This window comes from Taudactylus pleione, unplaced genomic scaffold, assembly GCF_031769625.1.
Source record: "Taudactylus pleione unplaced genomic scaffold, aTauple2 ptg000054l, whole genome shotgun sequence".
NCBI classification, from domain to species: Eukaryota; Metazoa; Chordata; class Amphibia; order Anura; family Myobatrachidae; genus Taudactylus; species Taudactylus pleione.
Window position 1 is genome coordinate 3789651 of NW_028284456.1, and position 15519 is coordinate 3805169.

Here is a 15519-nt window from a genome sequence, read left to right on the forward strand (position 1 = left end):
CAGTGCCGTATTATGAAGCAGCTTTGTCGCATCCAATTGCAAATAAGACTAACATTCAAGTAAAAAAAGAAGACGCTTGGCGCAAGCCGAGACGACGGGAACTGGCGCGCTAAGAATGGATGTTTGGCACGACTGCAGCAATAGTGTTTGAGGACACATCTGTAACTGCTAATTTTTAAAAGGTAGAATTACTCTTTGAATGTATGATTTTTATTATCATCCTTTATTTTTGATAACTAGAAGTGTGAGATGTTCTCTTTATCAATCTGTGATTTTTACATTCCTTTATCATCCATGTAGGGATGCCATTACCTCTGGGTTATGTATACTGAGCTGTGGAGTCGGGAACTAACTAATTAAGACTGGCTCCCACCCCCTATATAACCCCTCCCCTTCCACTAGAACCTAAGTCTTGTTTTTAGTGCCTTGGAGTAAGGCAGTAGATAAACCCAACAAACAAAGCTAGAACCTATTCTATTTATTTTCCTGTTTTGGTTTGGATGCTTAGTTCCTGGCATCAGGCGACAAGCACTAGCAGAGTGTGTTCGCTACAAAGAAATACAGGTTTGTGTGAACCAAACGTTGCAATTTTGCTGTAAAAAAATGTCCTCACTTTCGTAATAACTGAAGATAAAAGGCACACAAAAACTCTGCATTACCTCAGTGGCTAATCGCAATATGAACATTGGCAATCCTTCCAGGGGTGGGATGTAGTTGTCTAGTAAGAGTGGCAGTCCTATAAGGTTTCCTTCCTGTGAATAGATTCATATTTTAGTTTAAAAGTCTTGTAGACACATTTTCATATTACAGCACAATTATATTAAAAGATTTGTAAGACATCTCTTATTCTATGAAAAACTCAAAACATTTGTGCAAATGTCATTCATTTCATCATCAAAAAATGTTCAAACTAATTTTCCCAACAAAATACATGAATAGAACCTAAGAGAGGTGTGGACAGAAGACCACGTGGCTGTCTTCCATAGTTGTTCGGCAGACGCGCCACGGTGGTCTGCCCACGAGAGATCCACGGAGCGAGTAGAATAAGTGTGAGATAGTCATACGAAGCCATCTGGCAGAGTCTGTTTGTTAGGTGGCCATCTCTTCTTGTGGAATCCATATAGGATGAAGAGGGAGTCCGATATCCTGATGGATCTAGTACGGACCACATCCAAAGAGGCCTCACCTGCCGAAAGGTCTGGTGATTTAAAGGCCGGAATCACAATTTCCTAATTGAGGTGGAAACGAGAGACCACCTTGGGAAGAAAGCCAGGGCGCGTTTGAAGAACAGCCCTGTCTGAATGAAAGATTAGAAATGGGTAGCGACAGGAAAGTGATACCCTACGGGCAGATGCTATAGACCAGTGGTTCTCAAACTCAGTCCTCAGGACCCCACACAGTTCATGTTTTGCAGGTCACCCAGTAGGTGCACAGGAGTCTAAGGCACAATTTTTATAAGTGCATCTTTTTAAAAGTACACTTCACATTTCTTACCAAATTCGGCATTATACCGGCACTATTAGAAGAGATCTTCAGCTGATATTGACTTAGAACTGACACCTATTTCTTCTTAATTGGCAGGTAATCTCATCTTTGCTGCAGAACATCTAATTTTTAACTATTTGCAAAGTGTACTGCATATTAGGTAACCTCATCATTGCTGCAGAACATCTAATTTTCTAATTTTGAACTATTTTCAGTGAATAGATAACTACACCTAGTTCTTATGAGCTTTGTGACATCCATGTTTGTTTGTGTTAGGGTATTGGGGGTTGATTGGAATCATTGCATACACATGCCAGCATTGACTATTTAAGTTTCATAGGAAGGCTGCAGGCCCTTGGGCTGTCTAAGGCATAATTTTTACAACTGCATCTTTTTAAAAGTGCACTTCACATTTCTTACCAAATTCGGCATTATACCGAAGTTAAACAGAGGGAGACCACTCTAACCTCATACCATTCTTAAACAAGAACATATGGACAAACTATAAACAAGAAATGTAAGTTCACAATATCTACACTACAAGCAACTGCTGACTACATAACCTGGACATTCATCACTGGACTCTAGTTTGCTCACTATAAGAACTTACACTTTACTTGCGAATATTTGTGAAACGAGAGTTAGTACAAACACCTCATAGCTTATTGTATTCAGTGGCAATTTCAGTTTATTTCTTAGAAATAATGTCTTCCTACCATTATTCATTTCCTAGCCTTCTAATTCAGTTTACTTTAATTTTCCATTTCCCCCCCATTAAATCTCCTCTTTTCCTCTGCTCAATAATAGTTTGGTAATTGTGCACATTTTCCTCCACTGTACTATTACTTGCTTCTCTGCAAATCTCCTGTACTTTCTCTAACTCTCATACGTTATTCCTACATCTAGTTTTCCTCCCCCTATTCAAGTCATCCACACCATTATCATGTGTACTTCCTCCTCCACTCAGTGTCTACCTAATCCTCTGCTCTGCCCCCTTTTTCCACCTATTTCATTTCCCCCTTGTCTCCTCCACCTCCTCCTTCCTTTATCTCCCCTCCTGTCTGCCTTCCTCCCTCTCCTCTCCCACTACTCCACTTTCATTCTCTTCTACCCCTTCTATGTCCTATTACCCCACTGGTAATCCCTCCTGCAAACATCCTCTCCATGTCACCCCACACTATCCCCATCATATGAAACTCCCTCCCTGCCAACCACCTGCAGGTTCCCTTCCCTGCACAGGTCCCCGCACAATAACTTCACTACATTCATCTCGGCCATCCATATTAAACTCACCTTCTTGTTACAGCAACCCTGATAATCTAATTCACATCTCTCCCACAAACACTGCCCCTCTATCCTGTGCCCTCTGGAATGCCAGATCAGTATGTAATAAACTCGTACCCAACCATGACCTTTTCATATCAAACCACTTGCATCTCCTAGCCATTACTGAAACCTGGATTGCACCCTCTGACACCACTTCCCCTGCTGCGCTCTCCTCTGGGGGCCTCATCTTCTCTCACACCCCTCGACCTCTGGGTCGCCATGGTATTGGGGTAGGGGTCCTTCTATCCCCCGGTTACTCATACCAACTCATACCCTCTGAACCATCTCTTACTTTCTCTACATTTGAGGTTCATGCTATACGCCTCTTCCAATCAGTACACCTTAGAGTAGCTGTCATTTACAGTCCCCCTGGCCCTCCCTCCAAATTCATTGACAACATTGCAACCTGGCTCCCTCACTTTCTCTCCTCTGACCTTCCCTCTATTATCCTAGGTGACTTCAACATTCCTATTGATATCCCCACAGAAGCCTCTGCCTCCAAACTCCTTACTCTCACGTCTTTACTTGGTCTCTCCCAATGGACCTCCTCACCCTCCCATGTGAGTGGTCATTCGCTTGACCTGGTCTTCACTCACCGTTGTGATATTACTGATTACTCCAATTCCCCATTCCCCCTATCTGACCATCACCTTCTCTCTTTTAACCAGATTATCCCTCTCTCCTTCCCTTTCTCTACCTCCTAAGGCCACCATCACTAAGCGTAACATTGAGGCTATTGACACCATTTCTTTTTCTTCCCAGCTTGATGCACTTCTCTCCCCTATCCTATCTCTCTCCTGCCCTGATCAAGCCATTTCCCTATACAAAAACTCCCTTACTTTTGCTATTACTATTCACTATATCACTATTCACCCTCGCAGATTCACAACTCAACCTTGGCATTCCAAATGCACCAGATACCTGCAATAGTGTTCACGAACTGCCGAGCGACAGTGGAGAAGATCACGCTCTAAGGCTGATTTTCTCCATTTCAAATGTATGCTCTCATCCTACAGTGATGCCCTTTCCCTCTCTAAACAGTCATATTTCAAGAACCTAATCTCCTCTCAGTCCTCAAATTCCCAACGTCTCTTCACCACATTCAACTCCCTCCTCACCTTCCCTCCTCGCTCTCTGCCCTTGACTTTTGGTACCTACTTTACATCTAAAATTGACTACATACGTCAGGACATCATATCCCACCAGTCCTCCTGCTATCCACCTCTTCCTTTCCCGGATCACCCCTCTCTATCCATTTTACCGACTCTAACTTTCTTCTCCCCTGTATCTGGAGAGGAAGTCATGCCCCTCATCTGGTCCTCAGCCCCCCCCCACTTTACCCTATCCCTTCACGTCCCCTCCGCTACCTCTCTCCTTCTGCCTGCTCCCATTTTGCCCACCTCCTTAATCTCTCCCTATCACCAGGCACTGTCCCGTTTGCATTCAAACATGTCCTTGTCTACCCCATTTTCAAAAAACCTACCCTTGATTCTAACTCTTTCCAACTACTGTCCATCTCTCTCCTCCCTTTTGCCTCCAAGCTCCTTGAGCGTGTTGTTTACAACCGCCCTACTAAATATCTTTCCTCCCACTCCCTCCTTGACCCTTTTCAGTCTGGCTTCCGTTCTCTCCACTCCACTGAAACTGCCCTCACAAAAGTCAGCAATGACCTCCTTTGCTACTAAATCCAAGGGCCACTACTCTCTGCACATTCTCCTTCACCTCTCTGCTGCTTTCAACACTGTGGACCACCCTCTCCTTCTGCAAATCCTTCACTCCCTTGGGCTACGTGACACTGCTCTCTGCTGGCTATCCTCCTACCTCTCTGACCGATCCTTCTCGCTTTCCTCTCATGACTCCTTCTCCCCCACAGCCTATTACAGTAGGTGTGCCCCAAGGTTCTGTTCTTGGACCTCTCCTTTTCTCACTCTATACGTCCTCACTAGGTGAACTCATCAGCTCTTTTGACCTCCAATATCATCTCTATGCTGAGGATACTCAGATCTAACTTTGCACCCCCTGGCCTCTCCCCCTCTCTCCTCACTCGTGTCTCCAACTGTGTCTCTGCCATCTCTTCCTGGATGTCCCAGCGATGTCTTAAACTTAATAAGTCTAAGACTGAGCTAATAATTTTCCCACCCCCCCAACATAACCACACTTCCCATCATTTATCAATTGATGGCACAAATATCTCCTCTAGCCCCAAAGTGCGTTGTCTTGGAGTAATCCAGGACTTCTCCCTCTCCTTCAAACCACATATCCAGAATCTCTCGCAGTCCTGTCGTTTTCATCTTAAAAATATTTCCAAGATTAGACCCTCTCTCACTTAGAATGCCACTAAAACCCATCCACACTCATTGGTCATCTCCAGATTGGACTACTGTAACCTCCTCCTATCTGGCACCCCCAACTCCCTTCTCTCCCCTCTCCAGTTTGTCCTCAACGCAGCTGCTCGGCTCATCTTCCACTCAAAACGCTCTGCATCTGCCTCCCCTCTCCTACAAGCTCTCCGCTGGCCCCCCTTCCCTTTCAGAACCCAATGTAAGGTTCTCACACTCACTTACAAAGCCCTCAGCCATTCCCCTCCCATTTACATCTCGGATCTCATCTCCCTTCTCTCCTGTCCGCCCTCTTCGTTCAACAAATGCACGCCGCCTCTCATGCCAATTGATTACTTCCACCCACTCCCACCTCCAAGATTTTGCACGCGCTGCTCCCCACCTTTGGAAAACTCTCCCGCTTCCCATCAGACTCTCCACCTCTCTTCAATCCTTCAAACGGGCTCTCAAAACCCACTATTTCATCAAAGCCTTCCAGCTCTTATCTTAACTTGCTGCTACATACTCCCCTCCTCCCTGCCTACCCCATCTGTGTCACACCTGTTTTGTCTGTCCCTCCCCTTTAGATTGCAAGCTCTTATGAGCAGGGCCCTCTACCCTCTTGTGCTTCGCCTTACTCTACCTTTCATCTTCTTCTTACTCTCTAGTAGTGCACCTAACACTTGGTTGCTTTGCATTGTTGCTTATCTGGGTGTTATGGTCACAAATGTAGCAATATATATTATCCATGTCCTATATTGTACTGTAAGTCACTGTAAATCAACCTGTTTACGTACTTTGTAAGGTGCTGCGGAACACTTGTTTCGCCATATAAATAACTGATAATAATAATAATACTCATTACTCACTGACACATTGTAAAGATCTATAGAGAGCTAATTATTTCACTTGTGATTCTGTGAGGAGATCTGGAAAACATGCACTGTTTGGGGTCCTGAGGACAGAGTTTGAGAACCTGTGCTATAGACAGAAGAAACAGAGTCTACGCAGTGAGCCATTTGACATCTACTGAATCTGGTTCCTGAAGTGCGTGGAGAACCACTGACAAATCCCACGGAGCAACAGGAGGGACAAAGGGAGGTTGTACATGTAGAACATCTTGCAGGAAGGTGTGAACATCCGGTAGAGGAGCAATTCTGCGCTGGAACCAGACGGATAGAGCAGAGACGTGCACTTTCACAGAGGATAGGTGGATTCAGAAATCCAATCCAGCTTGAAGGCAGGCAAGGATTCTAGAAACCCTAAAAACCTGAGGGTTATAGTTTCTAGTAGCACACCATTGCAAATATGTATTCCACACTCTGTGATGAAACCTGGCAGAGGCTGGTTTATGCGCTGAGCCACAGAGCTGGAAAACACTTTAGACCTTAAGGAGGGATGTCTCAAGAGCCAAGCCGTTAAAAGACAGACGGACCAGGTTCATATGTAGACAGGGACCCTGAGAAAACAGGTCTGGTCGTAGAGGAAGTTGGAGAGGAACGTCTATGGAGAGACTTTGAAGATCGGAGTACCAATGGCGTCTGGGCCAATCCGGAGCTACCAACAGGACTGTGCCCCCTTCCTGCTTGAACTTGCGAAGAACTCGAGGCAGAAGGGAGACCGGAGGAAAGAGGTATGCCAAATGGAAGGTCCACTTCACAGATAATGCGTCCCACAAAGGCTGTGTTGGGGTGCCTTGTCTTGACACTGGAAGCTTGTGTCGTGAGGCCATGAGGTCCACATCCGGTAGACCCCATTTGCCCACGAAGAGCTGAAAGACTTCTAGATTGAGACCCCACTCCCCTGCATACACGTTGTGACGGCTGAGGAGATCCGCCTCCCAATTGAGAATCCCTGGGATAAACAGTGCGGAGATGGCGTTCGGCCCAAGTCAGAATGATTAAAAAAATTAAAGTTAAAAACCCATTCCAGTTAGTTACTAGACTACCTCTGGCTACTTGTTTTTAACTTTACATTTTTTTAATAATTTTAATGCATGGTCTTTAATTTATTGCAAAAACTGATTTTGTTTATCAAACTTTGGAATACCTGTATGAATAAACTTTTTTCTGGAATTTAAAATTCATGGAGTATTATCGATTTCTGATGACTTTTATCCATTGAGAACAAAGGGAAAAGAAAGATACCTTGATGTGCAGTCATAAATCCATAAGAATTGTGAGTTTGGTACGCAGTGTCTTGTTGGGCTATTATAAAAGAAACTGCTGTTTTTTTCCCCCACCCTTTCCCGATGTGAGTGAATGGTACGCAGGATTTTCCCTTTACTAAACACACTCTGGGTGTGAATGTCTCTGTTTAAAGATACCTTTGTAGGAGGCACTCATATTTTATGTGAGTTGGGTACGCATTATGTGAAGCACACACAAATTCCTTTTATTATAAGGAATAACATCTGGCTATTTTTTCATCGTGAAAATACCCCTTGGTGACCACCCATTTATCTTTCCTTGCATATATACACCATATGGAGAGAGTCTATGGTGGTGATCTTTGAGGAGGAATTGTACATAAAGAAGTGCATGAAGATTCAACGTCAGGTATCATAAGGACTGCCTCAGTTCATCACACACAATTTAAGTATAATTTGTTATTAGCGCCTGTTTGTATCCCCTGTGTTGCCTTTCATTATTGTATATGTATTTATGGATTTGGGTATTTCCATTTAAACCTGGGAGATTATTTTAGGCTGTTGTTGCGCATTTACAGTGTAACCCACAATTTTTGTTTATATCTCCTCAGAATAAGACAGAGACTCCAAAGCCTTTTGAGTCCAAATCTGCTTTCCATGAGTGAAGCCAAATAATACGGCGAGCTACCACGGAAGTAGCAGATGCCTTGGAAGCCAGGAGGCAAGTATCCAAAGCCACCTCCCCTAAATAGGAGGCTGCATCTCTAATGTGAGATATGTAGGACAGCTGTTCCCTGGAAGCAGAGAGAAATCTTCTAGGGCCTCTGCCCAACTCTAAATGGCTTTTGCCACCCAGGCCATAGCCCTGACAGGACGAGTAATAGCTCCTATAAGAGAGTATATAGACTTCAGGCAAGCTTCTATCCGTAGGCTCCTTTAAGGAGGTTGCAGTGTGGATAGGTAAGGTAGTGTTCTTAAGCAAGCATGTCACGTGGGAATCTACTGCAGGGGAAACTTCCCATTTACTGCAATCAGTAGCTTGAAGAGGGTAAAAGGAAATAAAGTGTTTAGGCAGCTAAAACTTTTTACTAGGCATATTCCATATAGGGGGAGCTACCACAGGGTCCGCTAGGTGGTCCACAATTTTTGCCAACACCTGTGAAAAAGAAGCCATGGGGGGTCCCATGAAGAGGATGCCAGAGCTGAGGGGCCATATAACAAGATGCACATAGACTATCTTGAATGAGATTTGAAGCTAAGCCTGCTAAAGAGGACTTGCAGGCTGCTTGTTATTCTTGCCTTTGCTAGACATTGCTGCAAAGATAATTGTAGCACACAATCTGACAGTGCAGTGAGCAACCCAGATATATGTACAATATGGCACAGTGTAGTGCGCAACACAGGTATATAGTATGTGATAGCCCTCACAAATATATGGAGATGTGAGGTACAATAAACACCCTATACCTCAGTATTCCAGGGTTATAATGAAAGAAAGGGAAAGGTATAAGCTGACAGTTGCAAAAAAATAGACAGCAATGTATACAGAGCATACAATATAACTGCAGTGGGCACTAAATTCAACTACACAGACCGCAGTGGCTGGTAGGAAATAGCGCTGTATAACCTGGCCTTTGGAAGAGGTATACAGGGAGACCGGACCCAGCATTCCCAGAGACCTGAATGCAGAAAATGGCTGCAGTGAGTCTCATAGTGGGCAGAGAGTGAGGGAGCAGCAGCTCATGGGCGGCAAGGCCGCAGTGGAATGGCGCCCTGAGCTGGGGGATGGGCCGTAGGGAGAAGGCCTTCTCCCCTGTGCTGACATCAACCACCGGGTCCCTGGCCTTAATCTGTGCACTGCGCCAGTATTTGTAATGCCCTGGTTGTTTAGTGGAGTCCCGGACGAACAGATGTCCACATCAGTGCCTTTGGTCTGTCTCCTGAGACCAGAGGCAACACTACGCATAGACATGGGTCCCCGCAAGCAGGGATCCGCCTTACCTATCCCCTTGGGTCCTGGCTGCAGTCTGGGGTCCGAGGAGCCCTTGCTAGCTAGGTCCCCCCAGAGCCCCGTCGAGAGTACCTAGCTGAGGGCTGGTATCGCAGCGCCGCGGAGGGGTGATGAAACAGACGTCCAGAGGACTGTCTAGCGCTGCTGCACTGTAGTAAAAATGAAAATAAAAGTAAATCATAAAAATAAAGCTTTGGCTGTTTAATAACAGCCCCACTGTTCTGACGGTGATCCAGTTCCTGCCGGACACCAACGAAACGGAGTTGCCCTCAGGCTGTGGGCGGGGTATAGGGGAAAGGACCGGAGCATTCTGGGATAGGAAAAAGCTTTACTGTTGGTGTCTGGTCCTCCAAGTACCACCTACACCCCATTGTCTCCCTGTGGAGCCCTATGGACCCTGAAGAAGAAATAACAATACTACACTATGAGAAGGATATGAAGAATGGCCAACAAACCATTTTATTTATAACGTGCATCATGAAGACACTCTCTATGCGGATACAGACAGGAGCGACTTATAATGCCCTTTTCTGCACCTTCTGGTAGCCATTACTAAAGTTACTGCACCATAACCAAGATGAATCAGGTTCCTGTCTGATGCAGACAAATGACTATAGATAAATGGATCCAGCTGCCACCTATCACACCATGGATAATAACAAGAGATATGGTAAGAACTTACCTTTGTTATCTCTGTTTCTACGAAGTCCATAGGGCCACAGGGTTGACCTTGGGGTATAGGTTGGGAACCAAATCCGGGCACCACGCAGTTAAAGCTTTTAGCTCCCAGGATGCACTGGGTCCACTCTCCCTATAACCCCGCCCCCCAGCCAGAGGCACCTCAGTTTGTAAGTAGCCAAAGGCCGGAGGAGGAGAGAAAAAGAGAGAGAAAACTGGAACACTCTAGAACCATACTCACAGAAAAGGAGACGGGAAACCGGTGACCAGTAACACAGCCCATATGAAGCCAGGTGCGTCAGGGCGGGCGTCCTGTGGACCCTATGGACTTCGTAGAAACAGAGATAACAAAGGTAAGTTCTTACCATATCTCTTGTTTTCTACTTCAGGGTCCATAGGGGGTCCACAGGGTTGACCTTGGGGATGTCCCAAAGCAGTTCAACCAAGGGTGGGGACGCTCCTGTGCTGAGAGGAGAAACTGTCGCCAAAAAGGAAGCATCCTGAGAGGCAAAGGAAACCAATGCCTAGAACCTTAAAAAGGTATGGACAGAAGACCTCGTGGACACCTAGTAAGGCAAAACAGCCGAGGCGCCACAACGAGCCGCCCACGAGGGTTACATGGCCCGAGAAAAAACAAATGCCCACCCATGGGTAGGCCCCTGAGGAAGACATACGAGGCCATCCAGCCAACATTTCATTATAGGCCGGCCATCGTTTCCTGTGAAAACCAGAAACCGCAGACCACCAATAAGGAGTCCGATTACCAAAAGGAACTTGAACGGATCACATAAAGCCAAAGAGGCCGGACCACAGTCAATGAGGCCACACCAGCCGAGAGGACTGGGAACTGAATGGCCGTACCATAAGTTCCAGAATAATATGGAACCTAAAAACCACTAAGAAGAAACACAGGGCGAGAGCAACTCACACCCTGACATGATGCCCTCCAGAAGAGGGAGCCACATGAGAATGCTCCCAATTCAGACACTCTCCTGGTTGATTTAAACACCCTGAGAGAGAGAGCTTAAACAATAGACCATGTAATGGCTATCACAACTAGCGGTTCCATTGACTGTCCCTGGAGGGAACAAAGAACCACTACTAACTCCCCAGGAGTCCCTAGGGAGGACAAGTGGAGGCATAATCCAGAAAACACTCCCAAGGACGAACTGGATACCAGAGCGGAGCAATTCCATATCTTAACCATACCGACAGTGTAGAGATCCGCACTGTCAGGAAGGCCAGGCCAAGGGTGAAACCCAAGCCAGCCGGAAGGAATGCCAGAATATCTGGAAATCCTGGACACCGGAGGATCGTATCGACAGGTACGATACCATAAGAATTATGTATGCCACAGTCCGTGGCAGATCCCAGCAAAGTCTGGCCTATCTGCTCTAAACATCTCAATGAAGACAGAGCCAGGGAAGCCCTAGGACCACAGTAGGGGCGCAAAGACAAACGATCCAGGTCCAGGGAAAAACAAGGACCCTGAGACAACAGGACCAGATAGTGAAGCAGTAGGAACGGAGCATCGATGAGGAAACTCCGAAAATCTTAGTACCAGTGATGTCTGGGACGAACTGGAGCCCCCAGAAGGAAAGCCCCTCCGTCTCGAATTAAACTTCCAAAGACCTCGAGGAAGAATGGAGACCGGAGGACACAGGTACACAAAGTGGAAGGACCACTTCACTGACAAAGAGTCACTGAAGGTAGCTTCAGTACTCCTAGAGCTGGACTGTAACACCGGTAATGTGTGATCGAGTCAGAAGGCCATGAGGATCAATCCCCTCTGGGAGGCCCCCTCTGCTCACCAGGAGTTGAAACCTCTCTTGGAGAAGAGACTAGTCCCCAGGATGCACGTCGTGACGGCTGAGGAAGCCCGCTTCCCAATGGAGAGCTCCGGGAATAAACACTGCAGAGTTGGCCAGGAGAAGACCCTTGGCCTATGTCAGAATGGATGACATTCCTGACATTGCCACCCAACTACCAGTGTTGCCTAGATGGAAGCCACTGTTGTGACACTGTCGGACTGAACCTATTCAGGTTTACCGTGACATATGGGTTAGACCAGAGTGAAGGTCCAAGACAGCCTAAAGTATCAACAAGTTAAGTGGCAGGGCAGAAGCGACAGACGTCCAACTGCCCCGAAACGAATGCGGACCAGACACTGTCTGTAGCAAAGAAAACCCTGGACGAGATGGCCATAGCCACCTGGACAGAGACCAACTCGCCTCCGGAGAAAGTATCATCGTTCGAACAGCGATCCGATGGAAAAAACTCGATCCATCTGGAGGAGGAGTCAATTATGGCAAGGCCTGGAATGGAACTGAGCACATTCCACCCTAAAAGGTAGACACTCTGGTAGACTGCGCATCACAAAGAGTAATGACATATGTCGACTGCGTAGATATCCGCACACTCCAAGCTGAAGAGTGGAGATCTTGTCTTACGCCAGAAAAATTCTCAGATTCTGAGAATCCAGCAGTGCTCCCAGATGAAGAAAACACTGTGAGGGATGCAGGGAGGACTTTTTCTCCGTTGACTAATTATCTGTGCCGAGAAGAAGCCACGGTTATCCTGACCTGGCGGTAAGGTAACTTGGTGATCCTGCTAAAAGCAGGAGACCGCCCAGAGAAAGGAGCATTCGGATACACTGAACAGGTGAACTGTCAGAAAATCCATAAAGCTGGTAAACCCCGATGGAGTTGAGGACAGCCCCAAAAGGCAGAGCCCGAAACTTACAAGTGTTGCTGTGGCACAGCAAACCTGAACCCATGCTGATGAGAGGGCTCTGTATGTACCCGTAGGTACGTATCCTGAATACTCAGATATACCATAAAATCCCCAGGTTCCAAACGTCGGATGATGGAGCATGGACGATTCCACCTGAGTCAAGGCACCGTTGGAATCTGATTCAGGGATTTGAGACAGAGTATAGGCAAAGGAGGACCAGTCGGTCACTGCCCCAGAAAGAAAGTAGAACAACCAGTCTCTCACTGAGATAGTGAGGTTAGCCGAAATAGCTCTGCTTACCACAAAGACTGTATAGCTTTCTGGGATTGTAAGGCCCTGATCGGGTCTGAAGAAGGGCCCGTGTAACAATGCCTATGAGGAGGCTCCCTGAGCAATGAGAGGCCGTTGAGAATCAGTACCTCACTCTGGAATTCCCCAGATGTAGACCTGTCCCGTCAGGCTGAAGGTATATCCTCAGGTGTAGAAACAGGGTCGTCCGGAAGTCCAGGACTGCTCGGTACTGGATATGGTGGCCCCCATGGAGGCCGACAGCCTAGGAAAAAACAGGCCTTTAGGCTGACCCTGAGGACAAAAAGACTTAACAGTTAGTCCGAATGTAGTGGGAGTAGCTAAAGACGGTATCTCCCCATTAGTGATACTGCCAATGATGCAACGATCTTGTCAAGGGCACCTCTGCTTTCCCATAACGCAGCCATAGGGTATTTGCGGCGGATACAGTCGCCGCCGAAACCCTGAAAGTTAGAAGACCGGCATCCAATGTAGGTAATCCCACATATGACCACTGCATATTTTATGAGAGCGGCAAAAGATATTTGAACCCCAGACGTGTTGGAGGGGAAAAACGTCACAAAAGCATCACCATGTGATGGCCATGGTAGGACGGGCAACAGGCCCTGAAAACGAGTACATCGACTTCAGGCAAAGTTACCACCTACGGATCCGTAAAATCCGTCCAGGCCGGGATGGGAGGCGTATTAATGCCTGTAACCCGACGATTAACATACAAATCCATCCCAGAAGGGGATTTCCATTACTTGTGAGGACCCTCAGGGAATGGGAAACAGGAGGCCTTTGTGACTCCTCATATCTGGCAACAGCCAGACTCCCGCTATGAGATCCACCCGCTGGGCAGAAAAACGGGAGATGTATGATACAGGTGCAGGATCGACATTCTCTATATCCAGAATGAACCTGGCCACCAGCCCCAAAGCAGAGATAATAATACTTGAAATCGGCTCCCCCCATGTGAGAGGAAAAGAGCCGAATACACCATCCAGTTCACGGCAGAGCCACTGGGAAGTAACCACAGGGCGTATATCACGCCAATTAGTATTTCGTATAAAACGACATCCACCAGGGTGGCCGTTGTGGTAATCCCTGCAAGGGGAATGACAGACCGATGTGGTATCGGAGGTAATTCATGTACTGTGAAAAACCCTGGCGGGGAGCGATAGTCTGTTGCACAGGGGTAAATTGCAAGAAATTGCGAGATACCCCGAGTTCAAAAGGGCAGTATGGTGAAGTAACTCCAAGCGAGTAACGACAATGGGGCCCGCCCGGCGATCCTCAAAGGAGAGAATCCTGAGAAATAAACCGCCCTTTAAGGGGGTCGTGCAAGGGGCCCGGCACCAGATGGTGCCGCATACATAAACCTTTCTGAGTTAAAATCCTCCGCACTACTACCTGCAGGCTATGACTTGCAGGATAGCAATAATGGGTGCAGTATCGTGTGCAATCTCCTGGTCAGATATATCTGACTATCTTGACGGAAATATTAAGCAGCGCCATACCGGTCCTGACTGACGCTAAGATTAGCTGCAGGGACCCATTATCAGTGTATGCAACTCACAGTTCCATCTAAAATATGGCAACGTGCAGCACTCAACAGTATGTGACAAACCTCACAAATATTAACAAGTATATATACGTGAGGTCTCAGAACCACCCTAGGTACACCGGTATTAGGGCAGATAAAGAAAAGGGCTAGATATACACTGACAGGTGAGAGAAAAAGCAGACAGTCAGCACTAGCATAAGTCACATACAATGCAGACATATATACTGTACATACATAAGCATGACATATAATATACTGCACAATGTCGCTACATTCAACTGCCCAGATTCAGTGTCTGGGAAGGCTATAGCGCTGTGTACACTCACCCAAAATGGCCAGGTACGCAGGGGGACTGGGCTCACTGTCATCCTAGGAGCTCTGCAGCACCACAGAGATAATGGCCGCTGGAGACCTCAGAAGAAGCGTGGCCCGCGGAGGAAGCAGCTCAGCGACGCCAGACTGTAGCATTGAAAGGCGCGCTGAGCTGAGGGGAGGAGCCGCTAGACAGGGAAGGCTTCCTCCCCAGGCTAGCAATTAACCCCCCGGGATGCCGGCTCCCGCTGCCGCTATAATCCCTAGTGGGCTGTGGACACGCGGGGTATGCCTCCATGGAGGGGGAGCCCGCCGCCACCGCTAGCGCCTCCGGTCTGTCCCCAGAGACCGGAGGCATAAGGCTGCATACACACGTGGATCACCGTAAGCGGTGAACACGCGACTTACCTGTCCCCGTCGATCCGGCAGCAGCCCAGGGATTCCTCCAGAGTCCGGCTAGTACAGACTCTGGGGTCCCGCTGCGATCCCCAGATCTGTACTGGCGTTGCAGCGCTGGTGGGGTGTAGGAGCGGCAGCTTAGACGTCCATTGGACAGTCTGATGCTGCCGCTCTGAAGAGTAGTCAAAAATAATAAAAAACTCTTTTAAAATAAATTTTAAGCTTAGGGGCTGCTAAGCAGCCCCCCTGC

At 47.2% G+C, this 15519-nt stretch overlaps 1 protein-coding gene across 3 annotated transcripts in view; it reads right to left on the reverse strand.

Moving 5' to 3' along the window:
• The window catches only part of MLH1 (mutL homolog 1), a 119912-nt gene that overhangs the window by 14776 nt on the left and 89617 nt on the right, over window positions 1–15519 (reverse strand). For all 3 annotated transcript variants that reach the window (XM_088464232.1, XM_088464227.1, XM_088464223.1), the window contains one exon: window positions 660–752. In XM_088464232.1, coding sequence (XP_088320358.1) covers window positions 660–752 — 93 coding nt within the window. The remainder of the gene's footprint in view (window positions 1–659; window positions 753–15519) is intronic.